Source organism: Schistocerca gregaria, chromosome 5 (genome assembly GCF_023897955.1).
Source record: "Schistocerca gregaria isolate iqSchGreg1 chromosome 5, iqSchGreg1.2, whole genome shotgun sequence".
Taxonomy (NCBI): Eukaryota; Metazoa; Arthropoda; class Insecta; order Orthoptera; family Acrididae; genus Schistocerca; species Schistocerca gregaria.
The window spans coordinates 279,983,684-280,002,757 of record NC_064924.1 but is presented as its reverse complement, the minus strand read 5'-3'; the positions used below and the strand labels follow the sequence as shown (position 1 = coordinate 280,002,757).

General features: G+C 40.6%; 1 protein-coding gene across 4 annotated transcripts in view; it reads left to right on the top strand.

Moving 5' to 3' along the window:
• Positions 1–19,074, top strand: part of LOC126273152 (voltage-dependent calcium channel subunit alpha-2/delta-3-like) — a 332,649-nt gene that overhangs the window by 119,431 nt on the left and 194,144 nt on the right. For all 4 annotated transcript variants that reach the window (XM_049976609.1, XM_049976607.1, XM_049976608.1 and 1 more), the window contains exons 2-4: positions 4,458–4,539; positions 4,621–4,731; positions 18,053–18,290. In XM_049976609.1, the coding sequence (XP_049832566.1) occupies positions 4,458–4,539; positions 4,621–4,731; positions 18,053–18,290 (431 nt within the window). The remainder of the gene's footprint in view (positions 1–4,457; positions 4,540–4,620; positions 4,732–18,052; positions 18,291–19,074) is intronic.

The following is a 19,074-nucleotide window of genomic DNA, read 5'->3' as shown; positions in this document are numbered from 1 at the left end:
GATGTAGAAGCTTATCTCACTAGGGGTAAGATAGATACTGCCTACAGGAAAATTAAAGAGACCTTTGGAGAGAAGAGAACCACGTGTATGAATATCAAGAGCTCAGATGGCAGCCCAGTTCTAAGCAAAGAAGGGAAGGCAGAAAGGTGGAAGGAGTATATAGAAGGTTTATACAAGGGCGATGTACTTGAGGACAATATTATGGAAATAGAAGAGGATGTAGATGAAGACGAAATGGGAGATATGATACTGCGTGAAGAGTTTGACAGAGCACTGAAAGACCTGAGTCGAAACAAGGCCCCCGGAGTAGACAACATTCCATTAGAACTACTGACGGCCTTGGGAGAGCCAATCATGACAAAACTCTACCAGCTGGTGAGCAAGATGTATGAGACAGGCGAAATACCCTCAGACTTCAAGAAGAATATAATAATTCCAATCCCAAAGAAAGCAGGTGCTGACAGATGTGAAAATTACCGAACTATCAGTTTAATAAGCCACGGCTGCAAAATACTAACGCGAATTCTTTACAGACGAATGGAAATACTGGTAGATGCAGACCTCGGGGAGGATCAGTTTGGATTCCGTAGAAATGTTGGAACACGTGAGGCAATACTGACCTTACGACTTATCTTAGAAGAAAGATTAAGAAAAGGCAAACCTACGTTTCTAGCATTTGTAGACTTAGAGAAAGCTTTTGACAATGTTGACTGGAATACTCTTTTTCAAATTCTAAAGGTGGCAGGGGTAAAATACAGGGAGCGAAAGGCTATTTATAATTTGTACAGAAACCAGATGGCAGTAATAAGAGTCGAGGGGCATGAAAGGGAAGCAGTGGTTGGGAAAGGAGTGAGACAGGGTTGTAGCCTCTCCCCGATGTTATTCAATCTGTATATTGAGCAAGCAGTAAAGGAAACAAAAGAAAAATTTGGAGTAGGTATTAAAATTCATGGAGACGAAGTAAAAACTTTGAGGTTCGCCGATGACATTGTAATTCTGTCAGAGACGGCAAAGGACTTGGAAGAGCAGTTGAACGGAATGGACAGTGTCTTGAAAGGAGGATATAAGATGAACATTAACAAAAGCAAAACGAGGATAATGGAATGTAGTCAAATTAAATCGGGTGATGCTGAGGGAATTAGATTAGGAAATGAGACACTTAAAGTAGTAAAGGAGTTTTGCTATTTAGGAAGTAAAATAACTGATGATGGTCGAAGTAGAGAGGATATAAAATGTAGACTGGCAATGGCAAGGAAAGCGTTTCTGAAGAAGAGAAATTTGTTAACATCGAATATAGATTTATGTATCAGGAAGTCGTTTCTGAAAGTATTTGTTTGGAGTGTAGCCATGTATGGAAGTGAAACATGGACGATAACTAGTTTGGACAAGAAGAGAATAGAAGCTTTCGAAATGTGGTGCTACAGAAGAATACTGAAGATAAGGTGGATAGATCACGTAACTAATGAGGAGGTATTGAATAGGATTGGGGAGAAGAGAAGTTTGTGGCACAACTTGACTAGAAGAAGGGATCGTTTGGTAGGACATGTTTTGAGGCATCAAGGGATCACAAATTTAGCATTGGAGGGCAGCGTGGAGGGTAAAAATCGTAGAGGGAGACCGAGAGATGAGTACACTAAGCAGATTCAGAAGGATGTAGGTTGCAGTAGGTACTGGGAGATGAAGCAGCTTGCACAGGATAGAGTAGCATGGAGAGCTGCATCAAACCAGTCTCAGGACTGAAGACAACAACAACAACACAATTGGAAACCCAATTCACAACATTGTACTCCTCTGACATATCAAACAGGGGCTACTCGGTGCCCTGCTGTGGCTGTGGCTCAAGGTGAATGCTACTTTACTTTTTCAATTAGTGTTGGAAAAATAGTACTGCCAACTTATGTACACCTGGTGTTTCACTTTTCAAAAGAGCATACACAGGTCAAAAGCATGTCTGTGGGAATATCAGCACAGGCATTACTGAAGTTGCCACCCGTGTCTTCATGACCTGTTGACACTCGCTGGTACACTTTATTTTTTAAATATACCCACAGGAAAAAACCCGGTGATGTCAAATCCAGTGATGTAGTTCGCCAATTAATAGAGCCATGTCTGTTGATCCACCGACCAGTGTAAACATGGTCTAATACCTCCTGTTCTTCAGTTGCATAATGTGCTGGGCAACCATCATGCTGCAACCACATACGTTATTGAACATCTAGGGAAACATCCTGCAGTAGACCCACTAGTTTCTGTTCCAAAAATGCTCGATATTTGTGTCTATTCAATGTGTCATCGATGAGCTACGGACCAATGAGTTTGTTCTCCGTGATGCCACAGCATATGTTAACCGACCGAGGACATTGGTTGAAATGGCTGTGAGCGCTATGGGACTTAACATCTGTGGTCATCAGTCCCCTAGAACTTAGAACTACTTAAACCTAACTAACCTAAGGACATCACACACATCCATGCCTGAGGCAGGATTCGAACCAGCGACCATAGCTGTCACGCGGTTCCAGACTGAAGCGCCTTTAACCACACGGCCACTCCGGCCGGCTCTGAGGACATTGATGGTCAGCTTACTGAACCGGTGGGGATTGTCTAAATTCCAGTAGTGCATGTTCTGCACTTCAAAATGCTATCCAGTTATGGAAATTGGTTCCATGAAATTTTTGGTGCATTTACATGTGGTGTGGATGATACTTACGAGGTTACACTGTCGTGACAATACTACCTATGAACGTACTGGAATCATGGCATAATTGTCAGGTGCTTACCCCTGGGTTATGGTGCACTGCCGCTAGTACAGCTATTCCATTAGCTTTTCCTGTAACTTGTTTGCTTTGTTTCCTTTTGCTGGTCTGTACACTGCAAAAAAAAAAAAAAAAAAGTATGAGAGTTAGCTTTTTGTAGAAAGTGCTTGGTGTACAAGGCAACAGCTGGCTCAACATCTCTCCTACATTCTCCATAAATCAAGATCAATTCAGTTTTTTCTTCAGTGGTTACAACATTCATTGTCCACATGCACATGTATTCTCCAAATAATAGACAGCTGTACGGGCAATAAAGACTGTGCAAGTATTGTAATATTTAGAGCTGCTCTCTGTTCTATGTCTACATGATACGTGGGCTCTGGTCACAGTCTACTGCCTCTTATGATATGTCATAATTCTCTACATGGTCATGATGGTGCATTGAGTAGTCTATTGTTCGATATGTTGGAGGAATTCAATGTTGTGAGTGGGGTTTCCAAATAAAAGCTATGAAATACTGGCGTGGTCTACCCTTGCATCACAGAGAAGGGGTCCCATGTGCCTTTTGGTATTCTAGGGCAGTTCAGTAGCATGCCATAAATTATGATTGTATACCCATTCTATTCCTTGGATTACAGCACCATCTGTGGCAAAACAAAGAAAGTCCTTCAGACGAAAAGTATGTAGATTTTGCCAAAGAACTGTAATCTGCAATAAAAATGGGGGTTCCCATTAAGGATTTCAAAATTGCCCCCCCACCACCCATGCACGGAATGGGGTGAGGGGTCGAGTGTAGTATCATTGTATGGCCCCCTCTGGGGCAAACAAATTGGAATTATAACTTTCTTTGATCCAATATTAGTTCTTGAAATATATCAATGTCGTCTTCTTCTTCTTCTTCTTCTTCTTCTTCTTACGAAAACCCTGTATAAGATGATCTTATTAAGATTAATGATTGAGCTGTTTGCTTTGAACCATTTGTAAGTCTGTTCCATTATTATCCTGGCTGCAACGTGTGGATGCATTTGGATCCTTTATCAGTGTACTTGTATTGTTTACAGATGTGTCAGGTTTTGAGGACGCTTTCAATTTTCTTGTTGATGGAACAATTTCATTCTAGAGTACAGAGACCAGTTTGAGACAGTGGCAAATGTGTAGGGGAAAAACCAGATTTCTGTGTGAATGAAATAATGCTGTTCGTGTCTATCAACCATGACATTATTTTACACCATGTACTGAACAGATTTTTTCATTACAGAATTTTCCAAAAAGATAACCATCAAGATCCAGTGCACTTTTTTTTTTTTTTTTTTTTTTTTTTTTTTTTTTTTTTTTTTAAATAAGAAAAGGAAACAATATATGGAACTGTTTATATGTGTTAATTAAACTTCTTTCCATGAGGCAATAGCTACCTCTGACAAATGAGAAAGCTCTCTAATGGAAGTTATTTGCTCTCCATAAAGAGAGAGAGAGAGAGAGAGAGAGAGAGAGAGAGAGAGAGAGAATTAATTTACTGTCATACTGTTCATTAATGCAGTTACCAAAAATGCTGTACCTCTGTACAGAAAGTGAAAAAAACTATAGATGTGTGAATGTGTGACCAAAATGTATAAATAGCATAGATGTGTGTGTAGTTAAATATCTCAGATATTTAATTAAGTAAAATCTTTCAGACAATGATCATAATTTAACTCTTTCCCTCAGGGTGTTAAAATGGGCAGACCAGCTTGGGGATGAACTATGGAGACTAACTACATCAGTAACAAGAGCACATGATGTTCGAGCTGTAAGTATTGTCCACAATTTTTTAAGGTCTTATAATTTTGATGTCCGATATATGACTTCTAATGGTTCAACTTTTTTTCAGAGATACAAATACTTGAATGCAAGTGTCAAGGAGAGAAGTGGTGCTGAACTACTTAAAGCTATGATTGAGAATGTTGAACGAATGCTCAAGTCAAAAATTGTTTCTGTCAAGGTTAGTGAATTATAGAATTTTGGTGTATTAAATAAATTTGGAAGTTGCAGTTAGTTTGCTGTTTTCATCAGCCTGTTTCAATATCTATGTTCAATAAAGTGTATTTACCTTTTCACAATAAATGGCTACAGACATCAAACAATGGAAAGTTGGGATGGAATAACATCAATATGGAAAGGATAGATAACTGCTCTCCATATGGAGGAGACATTGAGTTGCAGGCTAACAATGAAACAGACCTCAAAAATATTAAATCTTTTGGACTAAGTTCTTCGGCAGTAAAAATCCCATACACATTCACACGCACAACTCACCCACAGATTGCAATTGGGCCAGAGCCTAGAGCTGACTGCTACTGATTATGACAGAGCAGCAGTCAGGGGTGATAAGGAAAACATATGAGGTGGGAAGGAGATTGTCCTAAATGCTTTCTCCGAAAATTATTTCGAGCAGTTAGTCCACGAACCCACGCGAATTGTAGATGGTTGCGAAAACACACTTGACCTCTTAGCCACAAACAATCCAGAGCTGATAGAGAGCATCATGACTGATACAGGGATTAGTGATCACAAGGTCATTGTAGCTAGGCTCAATACCATTTCTTCCAAATCCATCAGAAACAAACGCAAAATAATTTTATTTAAAAAAAGCGGATAAAGTGCCACTAGAAGCCTTCCTAAAAGACAATTTTCATTCCTTCCGAACTGACTATGCGAATGTAGGCGAGATGTGGCTCAAATTCAAAGATATAGTATCAACAGCAACTGAGATATTCATACCTCATAAATTGGTAAGAGATGGAACGGATTCCCCGTGGTACACAAAAAAGGTCTGAACGCTGTTGCACAGGCAACGGAAAAAGCATGCGAAGTTCAGAAGAATGCGAAATCCCGAAGATGGGCTAAAATTTACAGACGCGCGAAATTTGGCACGTACTTCGATGCGAGATGCCTTTAATAGGTTCCACAACGAAACATTGTCTCGAAATTTGGTAGAAAATCCGAAGAAATTCTGGTCGTATGTAAAGTACACAAGCGGCAAGACGCAGTCAATACCTTCGCTGCGCAGTGCCGATGGTACTGTTATTGACGACTGTGCCGCTAAAGTGGAGTTATTGAACGCAGTTTTCCGAAATTCCTTCACCAGGGAAGACGAATGGAATATTCCAGAATTTGAAACACGAACATCTGCTAGCATGAGTCTCTTAGAAGTAGACACCTTAGGGGTTGCGAAGCAACTCAAATCGCTTGATACGGGCAAGTCTTCAGGTCCAGATTGTATACCGATTAGGTTCCTTTCAGATTACGCTGATACTATAGCTCGCTACTTAGCACTCATATACAAACGCTCGCTCACCGATAGATCTGTACCTACAGATTGGAAAATTGTGCAGGTCGCACCAGTGTTCAAGAAGGGTAGTAGGAGTAATCCATTTAACTACAGACCTATATCATTGACGTCGGTTTGCAGTAGGGTTTTGGAGCATATACTGTATTCAAACATTATGAATCGCCTCGAAGGGAATGATCTATTGACACGTAATCAGCATGGCTTCAGAAAACATCGCTCTTGTGCAACGCAGCTAGCTCTTTATTCGCACGAAGTAATGGCCGCTATCGACAGGGGATCTCAAGTTGATTCCGTATTTCTAGATTTCCGGAAAGCTTTTGACACCGTTCCTCACAAGCGACTTCTAATCAAGCTGCGGAGCTATGGGGTATCATCTCAGTTGTGCACTTGGATTCGTGATTTCCTGTCAGGAAGGTCGCAGTTCGTAGTAATAGACGGCAAATCATCGAGTAAAACTGAAGTGATATCAGGTGTTCCCCAGGGAAGCGTCCTGGGACCTCTACTGTTCCTGATCTATATAAATGACCTGGGTGACAATCTGAGCAGTTCTCTTAGGTTGTTCGCAGATGATGCTGTAATTTACCGTCTAGTAAGGTCATCCGAAGACCAGTATCAGTTGCAAAGCGATTTAGAAAAGATTGCTGTATGGTGTGTCAGGTGGCAGTTGATGCTAAATAACAAAAAGTGTGAGATGATCCACATGAGTTCCAAAAGAAATCCATTGGAATTCGATTACTCGATAAATAGTAAAATTCTCAAGGCTGTCAATTCAACTAAGTACCTGGATGTTAAAATTTCCAACAACTTCAGTTGGATGGACCACATAGACAATATTGTCGGGCAGGTGAGCCAAAGGTTGCGTTTCATTGGCAGGACACTTAGAAGATGCAACAAGTCCACTAAAGAGACAGCTTACACTACACTCGTTCGTCCTCTGTTAGAATATTGCTGCGCGGTGTGGGATCCTTACCAGGTGGGATTGACGGAGGACATCGAAAGGGTGCAAAAAAGGGCAGCTCGTTTTGTATTATCACGTTATAGGGGAGAGAGTGTGGCAGATCTGATACACGAGTTGGGATGGAAGTCATTACAGCATAGACGTTTTTCGTCGCGGCGAGACATTTTTACGAAATTTCAATCACCAACTTTCTCTTCCGAATGCGAAAATATTTTGTTGAGCCCAACCTACATAGGTAGGAATGATCATCAAAATAAAATAAGAGAAATCAGAGCTCGAACAGAAAGGTTTAGGTGTTCGTTTTTCCCGCTCGCTGTTCGGGAGTGGAATGGTAGAGAGATAGTATGATTGTGGTTCGATGAACCCTCTGCCAAGCACTTAAATGTGAATTGCAGAGTAGTCATGTAGATGTAGATGTAGATGTAGATGTAGAAGGGGGAGGGATAACAGGGTAGTGGTGAGGGAAGATGCTAGTGCTTCCTGGCAGAGTATGCCTCGGTGGAGGCCAAATAAGGCTGTTAGATGCAGTGCCAAAAGGTTGTGCTGGGAGGTGGGGTGGGGAGTTTGGATTGGGGGGGGGGGGGGGGAGGGCGGAGGAGAAAAGTAGAGAAGGGAAAATGACTTATAGGTGTGTTGACGGGATATATGACGTATGAGGTAGCAGAGTGGGATGAGGGAAGGGGATAGGTAGCTGGTATACAGTGACCAGCAAAAGTTTGACAGGGGAGTTACGAGAACAAAGGGTATGTTATAAGAGAGTTCATAGCTGCGAATTTTAGAAAAGCTGGTGTTAGGTGGTGAAATCCAGGTGGCACAGGCTGTGAAGCAGTCATTAAAGTGAAGCACACCATGTTGGGCTGTGTGTTCAGCAACTGGATGGTCCAGCTTATCTCTTGGCCACACTTTAATTGTGGCCACTCATACAGTTGGACAGCTTGTTAGTTGTTACGCCCTTGTAGAAAGTGGCACAGTGGTTGCAACTTGGTTGATAGATCACATGGCTGCTGCAACAGGTGGCCGCCAGCCTTTGAAGGGACAGGAAATACCTGTGACAGGGTGGGAGTAAGTAGTAGTGTGAGAGGGTACGGTACAGATACTGAATCTAGATCTGTTACAGGGATATGGCCATGAGGCAAGGGGTTGGGTGCAGGGGTGGAGTGTGTGTGGATGGAAAAGGATAGTGCATAAGTTTAGTGGGCATCAGAATACTGCTGTGGTAGGGCTAGGGGATACTTCTCATTTCAGGGCACAGTGATGGGTAGTCGAAATCTGGCGGAGAATGTGATTCAGTTGCTCCAGGCCTGGATGGTACTGACGAGGGAACCTCCCCATCGCACCCCCCCCCCCCCCCCCCCCCCTCAGATTTAGTTATAATTTAGCACAGTGGATAGACATTGAAAAACTGAACACAGATCAGTTGAGAAAACAGGAAGAAGTTGTGTGGAACTATGAAAAAATAAGCAAAATATATAAACTGAGTAGTCCATGGGCAACATAGGCAACATCAAGGATGATGTGGGAACAGGAGCGCTGTGGCCCCATGGTTAGCATGAGCAGCTGCGGAATGAGTGGTCCTTGGTTCAAATCTACCCTCGAGCGAAAAGTTTACTTACTTTATTTTTGCAAAGTTATGATCTGTCTGTCTGTTCATTGATGTCTGTGTTCACTGTAATAAGTTTAGTGTCTGTGTTATGTGACCGCACCGCAAAACCATGCGATTAGTAGACGAAAGGACATGCCTCTCCAATGGGAACTGAAAACATTTGATCCAGGAAAACACGACTGATATATTCTATATGACACTGGTGACGGCATGTGCATCACATGACAGGAATATGTTGTCGATCCACCTAACTTGTACACTTGGCGAATGGGTAAAAAGATTCTTCTATCTTGCCCGATTTAGGTTTTCTTGTGGATGTGATGATCACCCCCAAAAAAGTGATGAAAACATGAGAGAGTGTCACATAAACTGCAACAAATGAATGCAAAAGTTTGATAGTCGCACAGTTTTTTCTGTACTCTGTCAAAACATATGTTTTTAACATTTTCAAATTTTTCTGTGTGTAGACCGTCAAATCCTGCATATATCCAAGCAAATCTGAACATGTCCTGGAATTTTGGAGAGCGAAATTGATTATGTGTGAGTGCCTGAACTCTGATAATTGTCTGAAAATAAAAATTTAAACTTTTTACTGGAGGGAAGAATTGAACCAAGGACCTCTTGTTCCGCAGCTGCTCACGCTAACCACGGGACCCTGGCGCTCCTGTGCCCACATCATCCATGATGTTGCCTATGTTGCCCATGGACTACTCATTTTGTATATTTTGCTTATTTTTTCATAGTTCCACACAACTACTTCCTGTTTCCTCGATTGATCTCTGTTCAGTTTTTCACGGCCTGTCCACTGTGCCAAATTATAACTAAATCTGAGGGGGGGTGCGATGGGGAGGTTCCCTTGTGAGGCATGTGATGAGAGCTCCTTTTTTGCCCTTGTCCCCACCCCCTGGCCACCTGCCCCCCCCCCCCCCCACCCCCCCTCCTCAGCCCCCACTCCAGTTCGTAAAGATGCCTTCAGTGAATCTGAACCAGGTGTGGGATGTTGGATTCTGAGAGGCTAGGAAGGCTTCCAGTAGATTCCCTTCTCTTTGAATCAGAGAAATATTATTTATGGCAAATGTCAGTAAGGAATAAATCTGCCGAGAAGCTGTAGTTAGTATACTGAGACCTTTGAAATGAGTTTCTTTGTATGTTTTTGACTCCTCACCACAAATAATTTGTATTACTCACTTTTGAACTTGGAAAACTTAAGCTTGGCTTGTCAAGCAATCCCAAAATATGGAACTGTATGACAGTATGGAATGAAAATAGGTGAAGTGTATCTTTTTTCTATCTTTGCAACATTGCAAATAACAATTTGTTTATGGAGCCATATGAAAGGCATAGCCATGGGCTTCCGTAGCTGTTGTATAGTTCACCTGCACCCTAACTTTATCTTGATGACAATGTCCTTAATGTAGTGGACTCTTATCACATTTTAGGACTCACTTTCAATGCTTGCCCAACTTGGCTTCTCCATCTTCATCAGATTAAGCAAAAGTGCTGGCATCACCTCAACATTCTTCAGTGCCTGAGTCACACTGACTGGAGTGCAGATTGCTTTACACTGTTGCAGCTGTACAGAGCCCTTGTACATTCCTGTCTTTACTATGGGAGCATGGCATATGGTTCAGCATCACCATCAGCATTGCGGATGCTGAACCCTATACGCCACTGTGGAATTTGACTTGCGATGGGAGCTTTTTGAACGAGAGCTGTGAACAGCCTACTCGTGGAAGCTGGGATGCGGATAAGGCAACAACTGCTTGCCAATTATACTGCACACATTCACAGCTCAGCTAAACATCTGAATTACCATCTCCTTGCCCTAACACAGCGATCCAACTCCCACACCAGCAGCCCAGACCAGGGATTACAATTGCAGTTGGTGTCCGAGTCCCTCCTCATTGAACTCGAGTCTTTCCCTCGACAGATTCGTCTGGCCCTATCACAAGTCCTTAAAGACTCAGTTCATCCTGAAGCCCTTCGTCATCTGTTTCTCCATATTCTTGATGTGTCTCAGGGTTCAGAGGTAGTTTACTCAGATGGCTCGATGGTCAATGGTCACTAAAGTTCATGCACGACATATTGACCAGCTCTCCTTGCCAGATGTCAGCATCACGGGAAATGACCTTGCTGACGGGATAGTGTAAGGAGCTGCTTGTAATCAGAGTCTGGAGATCGCCATACTGGAATCTGATCTTCAATCTGTATTATGCCACAATGTTTCTGGGCTCTGGAATACAGAATGGCGCTCCCTAACTTTGCCGAATAAGTTATATATGGTAAAGGAGACGACAAATGTGTTGTGGTCCTACATGCTAGCCTCTTGCAAGGACTTTGCCTCGGCAATACTTGGCTGACTCATGATTATCTCCTCTGTCTTCAAGGACCCACACCAGTGTCGATCTGGTTCTTGATTGACAATAGCCCACAACTTGTTGGACTGTTCCAATCTAGCCACCCTGAGGCAGATTATTAACCTTCCTGACACCCTGCCTATGGTGTTAGGTGACAATGCCTTAACAGCTGATCTAGTTTTGAGTTTTATTTGAAAGGAGGGTTTTTATCCCCTAATCTAAGGGTGGACACCTGGTGTTATCTCCCAGGACCTCACTCGACCTGCATTTTTTACTCTCTCTCTCTCTCTCTCTCTCTCTCTCTCTCTCTCTCTCTCATATATATATATATATATATATATATATATATATATATATAACAAAGATTCCAAGACTTACCAAGCGGGAAAGCGCCGGCAGACAGGCACATGAACAAAACACACAAACACACACACAGAATTACGAGCTTTCGCAACTGGCAGTTGCTTCGTCAGGAAGGAAGGAAGGAGAGGGAAAAATGAAAGGATGTGGGTTTTAAGGGTGATTCCAATCCCGGGAGCGGAAAGACTTCCCTTAGGGGAAAAAAAGGACAGGTGTACACTGGCACACACACACACACACACACACACACACACACACACACACACACACACACACACACACACATATCCATCCGGATATGTGTGTGTGTGTGTGTGTGTGTGCGCCAGTGTACACCTGTCCTTTTTTTCCCCTAAGGGAAGTCTTTCCGCTCCCGGGATTGGAATGACTCCTTACCCCTCTCCCTTAAAACCCACATCCTTTCATTTTTCCCTCTCCTTCCTTCCTTCCTGACGAAGCAACTGCCAGTTGCGAAAGCTCGTAATTCTGTGTGTGTGTTTGTGCGTTTTGTTCATGTGCCCGTCTGCCGGCGCTTTCCCGCTTGGTAAGTCTTGGAATCTTTGTTTTTAATATATTTTTCCCATGTGGAAGTTTCTTTCTGTTTTATATATATATATATATATATATATATATATATATATATATATATATATATATATATATATATATATTAAAAACAAAGATTCCAAGACTGTCATTTCTCTTAGTACAGCATTATTGTAAATGATTGACCCATTTTCAAAAATTTGTATATATTCAATTACAATATTCGAAATGAACAAGCTTTATACCAATGAAACGAGGAAGTTTCAGAGTTTGTTGGTTGGCAGCGGTAGGTGGGCAGTGTTGGTTTCAGAAGCGACCAGTAGAGTTCACGTGGAAATAGGACTATCATTCCATTTCACTGTCAGTTGTGAGTGAGATGGTGACTACGGAGCACAAGGTTTTCTGTGTTCTTGAGTTCGCGAAAAGTGAGTCATAAATTTCAGTGGAGCAGCCATTTTGTACCAAATTCAGTATTCAACCAACAACTCGCAAAAGCAGTACGTATTGGTTTAATCAATTTAAACAGTCGGAGAGTGTGCAAAGGAAAAAGCACAGGCTGAGCATGTGTGTGAGAGGATGATGTCTGGTGGATTCAAGAAAGTTTTGTGTGCAGTCCCAGCAAATCTATCAATAGAGCCAGTCGAGAACTTCGAATACCCCAACCAACTATATGGAAAGTTCTGAGATAGCATTTGCTGTACAAGCCATATTGATTACAATTTGTGCAGGCTCTCAACCCCAATGACAAAGACAAGCATCTCGCATTTTGTGGTTATGTGCTAGCAAAGATGGAGGATGACACATTTCTACAGCGTGTAATTTTTACCAATGATGGGACGTTCGACCTTAGTGGAAAAGTCAACAGACACAGTGCTCGCATAGGGGTTGTTGAAAATCCACATCCACCATTGCAACACAAAAGAGACTCACCAAAGATCAATGTGTTCTGTGCCGTATCCCTTACAAAGATTTATGGACCATTTTTCTTTACAGAAAGAGCTGTAACGGGACTCATGTAGCTGGACATGTTGGAACAATGACTGTTCCCTCAAGTTATGGAACATTCCCAGGACTTCATTTTCCAACAGGATAGAGCTCTGCCCCATTAACATTGTGATGTATGATGCTTTTTGAATGACTCCCTTCCTCAGCACTGGATAAGTCGCAGGGGATTTGAGGACCTGGCTCTGCACTTCAGGCCATCGAGATCTGATCTCACACTCTGTGACCATTTCTTTTGGGTTTATGTGAAGGAAACTGTCTGCTTCCCACCTCTACCAACCATTGTGAGTGATCTGCAAACCGAATCACTGCCGCCGTGCACTCGGTAACAGCAGATACGCTTTCACGTGTGTGGGACGAGTTTGGCTAACATGTCGATGTTTGCCGTGCAGCCAACGGTAACAACATTGAATATTTATAACATTTATAATTATTAAAAATTAATTAATTACAAATTATTAAATTTATTAAACTGATATTAAACATTATTAAAAAAATTGAAACTTCATTTGTATAAAGCTTGTTGATTTTGGATTTGTATTTGATTAAATACGAAGTTTTGAAAATGGGTCCAACATTTAGAATAACTCTGTATTTTATTTGTGAATGTTTCTTTTGCTTTTCACCCTTCATTTATTGTTGACAACAAACTTTATAAGAGACTGAATATACTGTGATATTGTTGTCCATATGCCAATCTGTTTAAAGAACATCTAGAAGAGGTTCTAGAGTGGGCACCAAATATTGTCCTCATTACACACTTCTCTGCAACAAACATTTCTTTCCTCAGTGGAGAGTTACCACAGGATAAGATGCAATGAGACATTAGTGAATGAAAAGTGGAAATGGGTGTCAACATTTCAACATTTTTATCTCCGAAGACTGCTATTTATTAGCCACAGTGCAAAAGAAGCAGAGCTTAGATGTTAAAAACATTTATAATATCTGACTTTCAGTTCAGTTTCTTATCACTAAGAACATCCAAGCATTTTAAGTATTCTGTTTCATTTATTGACTTTCCCTGCATACATTTCTTCCAACATTGTGGAATAGGCCTTGCCCAATATAGATTTCGCTTATATAGTGTTTTATGTAAGTTCAGTGCGAGTCCACTGACAGAGAAATAGTTAATAATTTTCAAAAAAAGATACATTTTGAAATATTGTGGTTCATTGATATACCTACACGCCATCATTGAACTAAGCTTTTAAATTATGTTGCATTTTCACAAGAAATCTCTCACTGAATTACTGAACAGAAATTCCTGGGTATTAGTTACTGTCTTCGTCCATTTTTAAAAGACATCAAATGGCAGAAATACTAATAGCATATTTTGAACTCATTTATGAAGCTTTGGTGGTCTGAGACTTGACAGAACAGTCACAGACTAAAGAGCCATGTTTCCTGTTTCCACTAGTCCTAGGTATTTGGCTGGCAATTAACAGTACTTTGGGTCTCCTTATAGCAGAATGGGGAGTCTGGTTCTCAGAATGTTTCAGACAACACAGCAGTGTGTAGTTCAATCCAACCTTCATGTTAGTTAAAGCTTTAAAGAACCTTTGCAAGTAAGTGAAATACATTATAAAATGAGCTCCCAGTCCGGACCATGAAGGCCCAAGGAAGGATGTATTTTCGGCTGCTGTGTCATCCTCTGCATTTTGGCATCATGCAGATGCAGTATGGAGGGGCATGTGGTCAGCACACTGCTCTCCCGTCCTGTTTGCAGATTTTCTAGACATTGAGCCGCTACTACTTTGTCAAGGAGCTCCTCAAATGGCATTGCAAGGCTGACTGGAAGCTGTACTAGTCTTCTTGCGAAGGAAAAATCCCAGGAATTGAACCCAGGTCCTCCATATCTCTTAATTGCGAAATACAGATATTAGATGAGAATTTTTGGAAGGGAGACATTCTTTCACCTAGTGTTGGCATCACTCAACACTAGGAATCACCATAAGCACTTATTTTAACATAAGGAATAGCAAGGCATGTTTGGGGCATCCTTTCCAGATGGACTGTAGTTTTCAATTCAGTATCACACAAAAATTGTGGGGGGTGGGGAATTGTTGTCACAGCCATCAACACTCCATACATTGTGTTCAAAACACAAGCCTGTGATAATTTATGAAAAGTTAAAATCTGTTGTAAATCAGTTGCGATTATAGAGATGTGCCCTTACAGAAGACAACACCAAAAAGAGATTTGAAAAACTTGTAGAGTAAAATGTCATGAAATTTTGAGTAAATTTCCTAAAGAAACTAAAATAAATTATGAGATTATTTTAAAATCTTTTGTGTTTCAAGGTCACATACATACCATGTAAAGAACAAATATTCAAGGCAGACGGTGAAACAATTTTACTCTATCTTTTGTATATCTCTTGAGAGAACCATACAAACAAGAGGTTGAGGAACAAATAATGGTGTGATGTGCACCGCAACAGCTTGCAGACAGTGTTTATAGAATAAAAAGTGTAGTATGATTCTGTACTGCTATGAATCTGTGCTTTAAAGACTGACTGAGGATGCTTGTCTGTTACAGTTGTCGATTGGAAGCAGTGAAATCTAAATTTTATGGCTGACAAAATTATGCCTATGTTCCCAACTCCATCTTTCTAGATGGCTCTCATACATAGAAAATTTTTAATATAATTTCAGCGTGGACCTGCCAACTTCACTAGCTTTTAGGAGGCATTGGTTAAAAATGTTTGTTCATCCTAGTTCAGAATATCTGTGATCTCCATAATGAGTGTTTGTATATTTTCTCCTGAAAGTCAATGGCAAATTTCTTTCTCCATCCATGTTCAGTGGAGTTTGTGATCAGTCTCTAATGATGTTGATGTTATCGTCAACATAACATTAAACTCTAATCCCTAGCTAGACCTCTTATGTAGAATGTGCTGTGATAAAAGTATAAGCCTTCATATTGTGTGGACAGACTACTAAATATAGCATATATATCACATTGTAGAGTTTCACAGTTTCTACTTTTTCTGAGAGCTTTCCCTTCCTACTTAATTTTTTTTTTGCATTGGAATAAGTCATCTTCAGAAACTCAGGAAAGTTTCATTTAAAGACATGTACAGTGACTACTGTAGGTAACCATGTCGCGTTAATCACAAAGCAGAGCAGACACAGTTAATGTGCTGCAGCTACAGGTGGATTGTTCACCTCAACAACAAATGCTGCAGCCGACAATAGCAAGGCATTGTGATGCAGTTGCAGTAGGCAATGTTATACTTTTTATGCCGTAATTGAAGCAGTTTACAGGTATTAATGATGTATCTGGGGAGGACTCCTTATTTAATAAAAGTAGTCTATGACTTAGTAATATCAAAATATCTGGGCTAATAGAAGCAAGCTAGGATCACACTGTTCGCTCATCACTTACAGGCATATACAATAGTGTATGAACATCATTTTGAACTTGTAAGCACTGGTTTTGGAGACAAATGAGTAGTCATTGCTCAGAACTGTCTCATTTACATTTCTGTGTTGGTCAGCCATAATAGAATGACCATTGCGAAGTGGTCAAGCCTGTAATTTAAACAGAATTAATTTTAGGGCTTGGCGTGTTGCAAATGTTATTGGATAATATCAGAACATTATTTTATCTGATTTCCTGGAATGTAATCATGAGTACTTAGTCTTGGATGGACACACACATCTAGGTTATGGCGTCGAAGAAATACAATGGTCTATAGACAATGTTTGTCACTTGGATGGATGTACACCTAGGATATCGTGTTGGATAAATACAATGGTGTAAAGACCATGCATGCCACTTGTTTGGCTGTTTACCTGTGTTCCAGTTGCAGCTATCTACTCTTATATTTGCTAGGTTGTAGAGGAATTCTGCAGATGCTGAGATTTACATGATAAGAGACTGTTTGGTGTCGCGACTTCACAAGAACATGCCCATTAATTTGTTCTTAACTGGAGATTTCTACTGCAGTGGCTGGTCCCCAAATATGGTAGTTGATATATTTCATATCTTTCTAGCTGAAGAGGCTTCTTTTACAAATATAATACTAGCCCAGACTCTCATAATGAGTCTGTCTATGAAATCAGCAGCAGATTCTCTTCCATTTTCTTTCACAATGTCACTAATACTCTTGTTCTTCTTTACTGTATTTAAGATGCAGGAAAGATACAATTTAGGATAAAATTATGGACACACATTTTGGAAATAATATTTCATTGTGAGAAACCGTATAATTATTGCACATATGAAATTGTATATGTAGATGTTACCCCCTTCTGCTGAATGCAAATACTGCTTTTTTTTTACACAGATTATAGCGTTTTAGTAAGTGTAACCTTATACAGGCATGCCTTGTATTTCTTGATAATCTTTTATCCCCACTGACTTTTTAATACTACACTAAATTGTAATTCATATATTATTTTATGTATTTTCTAGGTTTATAAAGGGTTAATTTCTGGTGTATAATAATATATTGTCCCATACTCAATGAAAGAGTGCAGGGCGAGCAGATGCAGGAATCCTGCACCTCCGCTTATGGCGAGGTTATAGTGGAGGCGATTCACTGTTGTCTTCCTCTGACCCACTATGAAGTATCAAATGTGTATCCATGTCATGTGGATCACTGTGATGAGTGCTTATACAGTGTAGTGTTGGGTTTGTGTTGAAATGGATGAAGGGAAGGGAGAAGGTGAAACACAGTGCAAGCACACTGCCTACTCCTCTCCAAAAGCACCTAGGTGCCAATGAGCTTAAAGTCTGTGTAAGATGAATGGATCATTGTCAGTAGTCTTGTATGTCCTCACCTCATGAGATGCTGCAGAGAAGATGGGAGTTTAACCCAGGGGGTGGAAGCAAAGCTAGGCGATTCGAAACTCAACACGACCACCTCTCCTCCCTTTGCGAGCCAAATACTGGCAGTGAAAAATTTCATCCACGACCAGGATTTGAACCAGCTTACCTCCACATTGAGTGCCACCACACAGGCACATATTAGTGACCTTGGTTATGGGGGCGGGTTTCTCCTATATGCTCGGAGCTTAGTCACATTTGTGTAACATGTGGATAACTCCTTTCTTCTGAGTAGTGTTTGTTCTTGTATACAGTAAAGCAAATAATATATGTTTTTGTATTCTTATGTAGATTTTTCAATTTTTTTTGCAGTGTATAATGCAGAAAGCAGAGCAGCTGGCTGAAAGTTTTGACCCTCTTGAGTATGTGAACTTCACATATCACAGTGCAAAATGTTCTCCTGTCAATGATGAGCCATCAGACTCAGAATCATGTGATGATGAATATCCGTATGCTCCAATGTATCTGGAACCTGATCGACAGTTTAGTAGCATTCCTGTAAACAGGAGTCACAGTTCAGTCCACGTGCCCACCAACGTTTTTGATTTAGGTAAATAATCTAAATTATTTTAAATTTGTGCATTATTTTGGATTTCAGTAGCCCAGTATAAAATCACGTTTATCTATTAGATAAGTACTCCCATACTGACTAACAAATGCTGTTCTAGTGAAAGGGTAAGTCTCTGCTTAAAGTATATATTTTTAAGTGATAACCTATCTTTTTCTTTTTTCATTTCTAAAGTGCAGCCAAAAGGTACTTGAAGAAGACCATAGATAATTTATGTGCAGATAATGAGTGTTTCAAAAAGTTTTTCGTAGATTGTTGTATTGTTGAGAAAAGAAGAGATGGGACATGTTAGGAAAAGTCCTCATTAGCAGCAGTGCTAAGCGTTAGGCCATTAGCATAAGTCTTAAAATCTTCTCCAGGGATGTGTCTGTCATTGCTGACCTACTCATTTGTTTTGCCAAGCTGTTGTCGCTATCCTAGATTCTGGCGTGTGATACAAGTGCTGTTAGCAGTTGTTCCGGTGTTTCATTATTATGTCGGTACTGTTATGTCAATAACTACCTGCTTTTTTCATATGCCTTCATTCCTTTTTTTGGTCAAGCAGAAAGAACCTGTTATGTATCGTAAAACTTTGGTACAATTACATCAATTTGTTATGGCTGGGTAGAAGCTGGAGCCCATCTTTGACAACAAGAGACAGTATTGATAGCATAATTAAACTACATAACTTAAGCAGAGTTTATTTCTTTACTTTGTAGTTCAGTGTACATTGCACTAAAACTGTTAACTTTAACATAGTATTCCTCTGATTTCTCATGTCATGTGG